Source organism: Pituophis catenifer, unplaced genomic scaffold (assembly GCF_029215685.1).
Source record: "Pituophis catenifer annectens isolate HBS135680 unplaced genomic scaffold, rPitCat1.0.hap2 SCAF_3, whole genome shotgun sequence".
Classification (NCBI taxonomy): domain Eukaryota; kingdom Metazoa; phylum Chordata; class Lepidosauria; order Squamata; family Colubridae; genus Pituophis; species Pituophis catenifer.
In genome coordinates this window covers 152,873,234-152,884,331 of record NW_027256883.1, presented here as the reverse complement: position 1 = coordinate 152,884,331, position 11,098 = coordinate 152,873,234, and the positions used below count along the sequence as shown (strand labels likewise).

Below are 11,098 nucleotides of genomic sequence, written 5' to 3'. Positions count from 1 at the left end.
TTGGGAACCATAGAACAGTTTTCATTTTGCAAATTGATAAAAATAAAAATTCATGTCGTAGTAATGATACCACTCAACCCTCTAGGCAATAGGACAGTTTATTGCATCTTGAAACCAACTTATGGACTGCCTCTCAGGTTCAGAGAAATAAATCTATAAATAGTTAATTTGTACTGAGAAACAGATACATACAATGTCCTCACAACTTGTGTGGATATCAGAAATCCCAAAGGAAAGAGATTTGGAGTTTATGATACAATCACTGTTTAATAAAGGAAAAAGACAGCTGTTTTCCCTGCATGTCACAAGATATGAACTCATGCACATCTTAACCAATTACTGTCTGAAGTTCAGAATTGAAACAAATGAGCAGGATAATTCTAAGGTAGCACAGGTATCAAAATCAATTACTTGACTTGTATCTTGTATAAAATGTTCTCCTCTTTTCATCACGCCATCTCAATTAATATTGCACACCACAGATTCTCCACTGAAGCACAGAACTGTACAGTTTGCATCTGGCCTCTTAAATCTTTCTTGCAGAGCCACCAGAGGATGGAATGTCTTGCTTTCTGCTCACAAAAATTATCTGTGGCCCTAAAAAACAAAAACTCCACCTTCTTGGCAAAGAGACAAGTTCTGTAGGTTTTGCAGGGATGGAAGCTCTTTTCATCATGTTGAGTTTCCAGTAAAACAAAGTTTTCCAGAAAAGGTTTGTTTCGAAATAGTCTTCAGAAATAAAAAAAAGAAGAAAGGAATTGGACTATTTTGTCGCTTACCACAAAATACTACATTTTGTGATCTGAGACCCAGCACCAAATGTTCCTCCTTCTTCACAAAGCAGAATTCTTCTTTCCTAGGCTAGGGCCCAGGCTTAATTGCTAGATTGTAACCATTTTTGCAAGCAAGGAGAGCAGATTTCAGTGCATACCATTTTAGAACCGGTGTGGATCTAGATTAGAGAGAGAGAGCTGTTAGCCATGGAGAATCAAGATGGGACTCAATCTCTTCGGGCTCCGAAATGTTCACGTTGCCGGAATCATGGTTTTGTGGTACCAGTCAAGGGTCATGCTGGTCACTGCAGGTGGAAACAGTGCCCATGTGAGAAATGTTCTCTCATCACTGAACGCCAGAAGATCATGGCTGCGCAGAAGGCCTTAAAAAGACAAGGACCAGATTCACCACTTAGAGAGACCTTGCCTCCCACTCAGGGTAGGCCCAGTGAAGAAGGGGCAGCCATTGCTAGCAGTAAGAAGGGCCTAAAAATGAATTCCTCAGAGTCTTCCACTCATGGGTCAGTTGTGCATGAGGGAATTAAAGTGACTTCAGCAGTTAGCTCCAGTACCAGAACAGCGAATAATCCAACACCACCTAAACCGAGCTCTCCGACCTTCATAGATTTAGGTATGTGTACTAGCCACAATTATTCAAACATTGGTGATTAGCTGTCTTTTCTGTTTTTGAATTTAACTTTCTATTTGTTCTGAGCATCAGTGATGTATGTATCCTGCTATGCCAATTTATTACTGGTGATAATTTGGATTATTGTTTTTCTTTCCCCAGTCCAAGGGTGATATTGCTTAGCTGTTTATTTATTTACTGCAGCTTCCATATCCTGCTTGAAAGCTGCTCCACCATGCTTCATTGTTGCAAAACTAAATTTACACAGCCAGAATCTGTACTGTAGGAGTCAAATGAGTTGCAGCAGGCCCAACAAAACACTGACCTGCCAATCAAGCAAATATAAAAACAAAGAATCTAGAATTAATATGATGTGTACTATATTTTTACCACATTCCTTTCAGCAAAGGGAATATTTCAGTGTTAATGAAAATAATATGCTCAATTGATTTTTGTATGAACAAAAGAGGACAAACCTGTGATCGCTGCCATCTTTTGTAACAATTTATTTTTGCATTAAATTGATATTGTACAAGCTGTATTTTGAAGAATATTTAGAGATGCAGTGTATTTAAGGAAAGTACCTTAATTTGAATTTCTCTGCAAAATTCAAATTGCATTGGTTAGTTATTTTTAAATAAAGTGGTGTTAATCAATATCTTAAATACAGGGAAAGTGTAGAAAATATATTTGTGGAGTCCTCTGCGAGCTAGGTTGTTTTCTTGCAGATATTTTCTTGCGCTGATGATGTTAGTTTATTTGGGTAATGAAACATCTGCAAGAAAATAACCAGCCTCAGAGAGCACCAAGGACCCCTCATTTAAACCCAGGGCTACAAATATTCTCCTGTAATATTATATTTACCAAGGTGATAATGAACATTGTTCATTAAATCAGCAGGTTCAAAATTGTTTATCAAAAGTAAACCTGAAACATTTCAAGATGTTATACATTTCACAATTATTCAGAATTTTTGTTACATTAAAAATAGCTTATCTTCCATTCTGCTCTCTTACTGTTTTAATTGGGATCCATGTTGTGTTCTATTTATGAATATGGATTGCCATCTACTGGCTTGATATAACATTAAATACTATTAAGATATCTTGCGATTTATTTTTGTTGCTTGATCTGATAACATTAAATTTTCTACTTAAGAGAAAAAATGAATTTGTTTATTATGGTTCATTCTAATTCAAAAGGTCCCTGAGTTATCTGTATCGAAGTTCCTTGTTTATATAACTTTTTTGTTGTTATTGTTGCTTGCACTTCCTAATTTTGATTTTCTTTTGTTACCCTTTCCCCTTTTATTAACTCCTTTTCTTTGTTGTGGTATTTTACATTTTTATGAAATTTAATAAAGTTTTGATTAAAAAGGGAGAAACAATTAATTGAATTAGTCCAAACTATATAAAACAGTAAATTACAGTATCACATTTTATGTTAATATATCTCCTATTCATAAATAAATAATATTTGATTTAGTTTGAATATTGCGTAATGTATGTTTCTAGCCTCTGCTTCTCTGTGACTAACAAAAGTCTCTATTCATTCTTCCAACTCATACAAATCATGAGTAACAACTCTGCATTAGTAGGATCTTGGCCATTTAAGGTGTCTTGAGTGTAGGGCCTTTACAACTCTCAGTGGAACAATTATTAATTAAAAAAACACTTCTTGCATTTAAGCTGTCCACTCATTCTTCAATGTTCTCAAGGATATGTAGCTGGATAGGACACCTAAAGAGTATCTTCTTGAAAATTTAATTAGCCAAAATGCAACACTTTCAGGATGTTAACATACCATACAGACCTTTATATGTTGCTGATACCAGCCAGTTTGGTCTAATCATTAAGACATCAAGCTAGAAAGCAAGAGGCCATGAGTTCAAATCCTGACTCGGCCATGAAAGCCTCCTGGGTGATTTTAGGCCATTTACTTACTCCCAACACACCTCACTGGGAAAAATAAGAAGAGAAAGGTATGTTGGATATGTTCCCCCCTTGAGATATTTGTAAAAATGATAAAGGCAGGATATAAACAAACAAACAAACAAATACTGGTAACCCATTTAATCCAGCCACCATCCATTTAATCTTTTTTTTTTTTTAAATAGACCATCCCAATTTGCCTCAAGAATGTATTGCTGTGTGTCCAGAATTTGGGGAGAGGGACCCTCCCAAAATGTATCCTGGTTACTCTGGGATGTATCCTTATCCATTTTCAATGGGATTCACTATCAATCAACCAACTTACAGAGGTCCATCTCCTGCACCTGTTTTGCCTCTACAAACAAGTTTCAGACACTTTTCCAGCAATCATGGACCAAGTAGTGTTCCTGCTTCTATACCAGTAAGTATAGTTTTCTCCATACATGGTTTAATACAGCTCACATAAGCACAACACCCTCAGATGTCTTTTGTAGCTAGCCATTGGTGTAATAATTGTGAATCAATGGCATATTTCAAATTTTGAGTATCTTGAGTGTACTGTGGTAAAATGGTTATCGTGTGAGGCATAGTCAGTCACAAAACACCAGAAACCAAACCAGTAAGATTACTACTCCTTTCTATTTACTCTCCCATGGTGACATTTTTTTTTTGATTGGATAGTCACATATTCACACAAAGCAGCACCTGGCTGCATGTATTTCAAAAACTGCACCTGAACTCAGTTTTTGGCAATAAAATGAATGATAGAGCCTGGCACTATGCTTTTCAGCACATTCACATTCCATTTTTTTTTCAATTAAAGAATGATAGAAGTGCCAAGGGAAATGCCTGAAGATGCTGGTATCTTGATGCTGCCATACTGGGAACCCACTAAGTTTGGATAGCAGACAAGATTGATGAATCATGAATAACTGCTAGGGCTGTACACTGATTTAAATTCTATTGAGTTCTATTCTAGTTATGAATGATAATAGTATTTCCAAGAAAATCTCAGATGTTCTACTTTTAGAATTGTCCATTTAAATTGGCTACACATTGGTATGTCCACACCCTTCAATAGAACATTGATTTGGATGCACAGTTGATGGTTTACTCCATTATAATCTCTGGTTTAGAGCCCACCTAGCTGATGCAACTGCTAATACATCCAGCGGTAACTATGATTGGGGAGTTAATCTAAAAGTATAGGGAAAAGAATGTGAGAGGAGATGGTTCTGTCATGTCTGAATCAGAAACAGTGCTTCTTACACAATGAATTTGCAACATTTCTATAAAATGAATCCCAACCCATGTTTCTTCCTGGTACTTAATTACATAAATGCAAGCAAGGACATAGCATACTACTAGCCCAAACTATAAAGGCAAAACCATTTTGTCTCCCCTATGTATGTCAGAAAAATATTTTTTAAAAAATAACTATATTTTTTTTGAAAATTAGGAATGGACTAATAACAATTTAGGAAAATAAAAAATGGCAAACATACATTGTTAAGTCTTCTCTGTTTGAAAAACACTGTATTGAACTGTTATTTCTCTTAAATATGGATTGTTAACTACCCAATGCCACGGCTAATGAAACTGTTGTTGTTGGATCTTAATATCATTTATTTACCATTTGGCATAGGGGTTTGGATTTCTTTTAAATGGCTGCTGTCTTTTCCAGCTGTGCCTATCCAAGAATTGAGTCGGAGGAAGTAAATGTAAAACTTGAAAATGTTCTTGATTTCATTTCCAATTATAAAAACAAGGCTAATAAAATTATGTATGATAAATAAAGTTAGGTTTCTGTCAGATTGACTTCCATTTTAATTGCTTTCTGGAAGCAGTTGAAAACTAGGCACTTCTAAAGGAGATTTGGCATGTCATGCCACTGTGGCTGAGGTACGCACACACACACACACATATATGCAGTATAATATTTTAATGTTTAATCTGATTGTGGCTATTTTAATTGTTATTGTGTAGTTTATCAGCAAGATAGATGATTATATATATGTATATATATATGTGTGTGTGTGGGCAAGTTTTGCTGTATTCGGGTCTTTTCCTGTGTAATACACCAAATACCCGAATACACCAAAACTTGCATACCTCTACCTGTGAAAATCTACAAAAACATATATGCGTGTGTCTGTGTGTATATACATTCACACACACAGAGATGATAGATAGATAGATAGATAGATAGATAGATAGATAGATAGATAGATAGATAGATAGATCATAGGATAATGGCCTAAATTTCACGACTTTGTAGCTACCATCTGCATAGCTCAGTTCACCAGCCATTTATGCACTTCTGTTTTTATATAGCTACAGGACACAGGTGGGGATTTCCGGCCAGGATACTATACTCCATTGTCACCCTTTATACCCCGAGGCTTTCTGCCAGGGATTCACTACCTTCCACCACCTCTCCAGCTCAACCTTGTAACTGAAGCTACAAAGGAAACATCTGGTGAGTAATCAGAATATTTGGTTGTGCAGCTGTTACACTGATGTTTGCAATGTACTTACAGGCATTCTTCAACTTAACAGTCACTTAACAACCATTCAAAACTACAATGGGCCCAGAATAGGTGCTTTATGGCCCATAAAACATTTCTCCCTTTGTAAAATGTCATGCCATCCCTGCTCCTCAGTCACTTGACCAGATTTCAGGTGCTTGGCAACTGCCTCGCCTTTACGACTGATGCCCCATGGTCACATGACACCTTTCAGAAAATGGGTTCACACTTACAACTGCAGCAATTCCTTAACAACTGTGGAATCGCTTAATGACCACAGTGATTTGCTAGTTACACATATTAGATTTAGATAAATCTAATGCAACTAAATTTTACCAAGAGGATCATACAGATTTCATAATGTTTATATTGTGCAGATTCGGTCTACCTAAATTATTTTCTATGTACATTCCTGTACTGCCTGCATAATTCCAATAGCAAATGCTTTTATGATCTTGTAAACCAAAAAACTATTTTTAATTATTAGCCAATATTGAGAACATCATCTGAACACCTGATTCCATTATTTGTTCAAACTACAGGGGCACATAAATCAAGCATAGGTTCACTTTAATTGTATTTTTAGTATATCTGGGATTAAATCATGATCACATCACAACATGAGATTTTGGGTGGTAATAAATATTTATTATTAATATCTGAAAATATTTAACTTAAAATTTAACTCTGCTGGTCTTCCTCAACCATATAAGAACAATGAAAGAATATCTGTGTAAACTTCAAAAAAAATTAGTGTTTTCCCCAAATAATTTATTGCAGGAGAGCCATATTAAATTTACTGAGAATCATTTTTAAATTCTTTCTGCATATATAAGTAGGGAAATAGTGGCTTTTTCTCAAGTATGTGATCTAATATATTCCAAGATATTCTACATCCAGGGATTTATATCATATTGTCCACTCTCATAATTAGGCTTCAGGTAGTTCTTGAGTTACAAACATAATGGAGGCCACATATTATGGTCCTATGTTGTAACAGTCATAAAACGGGTCGATCATATGACCGACCAGATTTTATGACCATTTTCTCAGCAGTTGTTAAGTGAACCCATGGTTCACTATGGACCAGTTTTGCAAAAAAATTGAAGCGAGTACCAGTTTTTATCAAAACCATCATAAAATGCAGTCATGTGACCATGGAACACTGCAAATGGCCATGAATGTGGCTTTGTTGCTGAGCATCTGAAGTACAGTCACATGATGAGGGATGGGAGGGTAATGGTCGAAACTTTGAATCCAGGTTGTAAGTACCGCCAGATAGGACTGTTGTAACTTGTAACAATTGTTAAGTGACTGGTCGTAAGTTGAGAACTACTTGTACTTGAAAAATGGTTCTGTGTTGTACAGCTACAGTCAGTCAAATAGCTCAAATAATTATTTTCAAACTAATATTCTCAGTAATTGCCTATTTAAAATGCATATATCACTATGAACATTTATATTTGTTTCCTAGCCTATTATTATATTAAATAAATAAGAAACAAATGTATTCAAAGTGAAGTAATAAGTATCTTTGTAATACTTATTGGAGAGATGGCTTTTCAAATGACACTCTGTAAATAACAGAATTGTGTTGTGAATAAGAATATGTTTTGCTTTTGCTATTTAAATAATAGTAATGGAATAAAGCAGAAGAATTCTGTCCAAGCAGAAATTGTAGACTATTTTTTGCTTCTATATTTTAGTTTCCACTGAAGACAGCCAGGATTCTGCAGTTATATGTAAGCCCAGCCAAACATCTCAAGAAGATGCCTCTGAAGATTGTTCTTCATATAATGAACAGTAAATCTTCACCATCTAAGTTGAACTATTGCTTTCAAGTGCCGCCTTTCTAGAAATGTTATTTTGTATTACTTTAAACTATATTGCTGCTAATCCTAATTTATCGGTCAGATAAAGTTAGAATACAGCAGTTATACAGTCCTATTTGCATTATTGGTGTTTCATGTTCACCTAATAAGTCCCGCTACAATTTGTTGTCTTGATGCCAAGTTGCAAGTTTAGAAAGATATGCCTGTATTGAAAATCATCACTGCAGTCCCCTAATTGCATGTCAGATAGTGAATGTAGGCAGAGCTCAGAAGTGATGTATATTGTGAGAAGTCAGATGTGCTTAGTAAGATTGTGCTAGGATTGTGCTAGAGAAGTCAGATTGTGCTAAGATTTTATGGTAGAGTCATAGATATCTATGACTCTACCATAAAATCCTAGCACAATTTAACATATTGCCCAGCCTAAGCTTTGGAAGGAAACATACTGGTTAGCTTTAGGATTTTCAACTTTTATTAGTTGATGCCAGTCTATAGTGTTAGTAGTTGTTTGCTATAGCAGCCTTTTTCAACCTAGTACTATTGATATATATATAAGTTGGAATTATGGAGACATGGTGCAACTGAAGGACATCAAGTAAGGAAACACATGAAAAGATTAATCTACCAATTCCTCCATGCTAAGCTGCTCTTAAATTATAAGAACAAGTAGTTCCTTTGCAGATGCCGTGTTTCAAATTGGAAAATGGCACTAAGAAAAATCTGGTTTTAGCTAATAACTTTGTCTTAATTGTATTTCCAGTTTAGTTCCATTACCTGTTGTAAAAATACTTATATTAGCCTGTTACAATAAAACATTTTCAAATGGTGGTACATTCTTATATATCTTTTCTTCTATACAGATTCAAAAATTATATTTTGAAATGCGTTAGGCATTAGAGGATAATCGCTAATGAGTTGATGAAGAAATGAAAAATTCAAAGTAATATCAAGAGTGCGGCTAGTGAAAATTTGAAAAGTGATTCTTCCTTATCTTCCCTTTTGAGAACTATAGTAGGCATTAATAAAAAGTTACCCTTTCAACATTTTTTTTTCGTTAGGAACATTCAGCTTTAGAGTGTTGGGAAGAGAGTTAGATTCAGCATGAAAACAGAGGATGCTTTTCATAGACCTTAATCCAGTACAAGAGGTTCACTTGAAGTAACCAAGCAAAGAGAGAGGTGATAAATTTTAAAGTTTCTGAGCCTGGACCATCTGGAGTCTTTACCAGCGATTTTCAAATTTCACAACTCTAAGATATGTGGATTTCAACTTCTAGAATCCCAGTTGGGAATTCTGGGAATTAAAGTCCACACATCTCACAGTTGCCAAATTTGAAAAACTCTAGTCTAATACCTTTTACTGGAAAGCAAGGACAACTCCAGGCATAATCGAGGGGTGTTCTCTGAGCTTGGTTGTTTTCTTACAGACATTTCATTACCCAAACTAGGTAATATCATCAGTGCTGATGTCTAGTTTGGGTAATGAAAATTAGTCAGCCATTCACTTTGATATCACTTTAAAGTTATACCTTAAATTAAAAAAGACACACAGTACGTTTAATATACTTCCATGTAAGAGCATAAAATGTGTTCCAATAGACTGAAAGTCTAGTCAGTTTTTCTGTAGGAAGCCCTCAAGCAGGACATGACAGCAATACTACTGTACTTTGGATACATGTGGTAATATATTGTCACTGTGAATAGTTCCCATTATATTTTAGTTGTTTCAAATGCCTGCAAAATTTATCAGAAGTGACAGTGAAATAAATGAGCATAGCATTAGTATATTTTCCAGACTGCCTTCAACTTCCTGAGGCTTTTCAAATCTTAGAAGTAAGATGATTGAATTCAATAGGAATACTTCCAAGTAAACTTGCATAGGAATACTTCCAAGTAAACTCCCAATGGTGCAATCCTACTGTCTGTTTCTAATTAAAATCAAATAAATGTGAACAAGGTTGTTACATCATTGACAGTGTAATGGACAGTCAATATTAGAGAGCTACACCAGTCAATATTAGAAAGTTACAGTAGTTTTTATGCAGCCCACTCCACAGTAGCTGACATTTAGCTGAGGAGAAATTGATATTTTTTCCAGTAATAAAGAATTTCAGCTGAGTACTAGTAAAAATCAATACCACTGAGGAATGATCCTAAAAATAAATAAAGCTACACTGTATTGTAAAACACTAAGTGGGAAAGTCTCTGTTTCTAAATATTCGCTCAATAAAGAAAGCTACCAAACGGAAAATATCATTTTGTTGGAATCTATAGTAAATGTTTTTGCACAAGAGCAAAAATATTAGTCTCAGACTGACTTTAATTACTATTCTTGTGTCCAGTTAGGAGAGCCAGCTTAACATTTGTAAGTAGAGAGTAAAATATATTTGACTGCTATTAGAGCCAATAAACATAGAGGTAGTTTAGTGGCTGTCTTGTTTAGCAACTATTCACAGTTACAGTGGTGATGAAAAAGTAACTTTGCAAACCAGTACTTGCCTTTATGACTTTCACAGGTCTGGAAAGCTGAGGAAAGTTGAAGTAAAATGATAAAATTGAGGTGTTTCATTTAGCAATTGCTTCGTTTAATGACTGAGTTGCTGGTCTCAATTGTGGTTGCTAAACAAAGACTACCTGTACTCAGGATTTTTTAAAAAACTCTTTCTACATGAATTTCTAGTTTCAGAGGCAAAATTGAATACTCAGATTTAGGAGAGCAACTGACAAGAATATGGAGTAACATTCTCATTTAAATCTGGCATTTTGTTTATTTTAGGCTCTATTCAGTGTTCTACAATGAAGATGTGATTGGTCTTTATGAAGCATTGTTTTTTTTAGCCAGTAGAAATTCACTTTTCTTAGGATAGATCAATTCTGTCTGAGATTTTCCCTGACCTAGATTTGCACTGAGTTATCCATGAGAGAGAGTTTTGTAAGTCCAGTGGTGTATTAACCATTAAGCAGACTAAGGCCATGCTTAGAGCATCAGGCCCAAAGGGGGCACCACAAAGTTGAGAAAGAAAAAAACCCCAATGAAGATTTGTATAGTATGTACAAAGGAAGGGGGCACCAAGATTTGTCAGTGTTTAGGGCAGCAGTGAGCCTTAATCCACTACTGCGTAAATCGTAAACTCTAAATGATAGCTGAAGTAACTAAATAGTAAAGTAACAGTAAATATTTAGTGGATTATGAAATATACTGTACCTCATTTTTTTTATAGCAGTACAATTCCCCAGGACAAAAATTAATGTAAAAGTATGGGTTTTCTAGTTCTAGCAAAAGAAAAAAAATCTAAGAGGATATTATCAGGAAAAGCTTTGCAACAGCATAGCTATCTTTCCTCCTGTATTTAAACTGTAAAGGTCTTCAGGCATTACTACAACTGAAGCTTTTTCTTATAACCACA

The 11,098-nt window shown here is 35.1% G+C and overlaps 1 protein-coding gene across 1 annotated transcript; it reads left to right on the top strand.

Moving 5' to 3' along the window:
* Positions 1-980: 980 nt before the first annotated feature.
* DMRTB1 (DMRT like family B with proline rich C-terminal 1) lies at positions 981-7,667 on the top strand. The gene is made up of 4 exons (XM_070939535.1): positions 981-1,404; positions 3,518-3,753; positions 5,667-5,811; positions 7,567-7,667. The coding sequence occupies exons 1-4, from the start codon at positions 981-983 to the stop codon at positions 7,665-7,667; spliced, it is 906 nt and encodes a 301-aa protein (XP_070795636.1).
* The last annotated feature ends 3,431 nt before the right edge of the window (positions 7,668-11,098 follow it).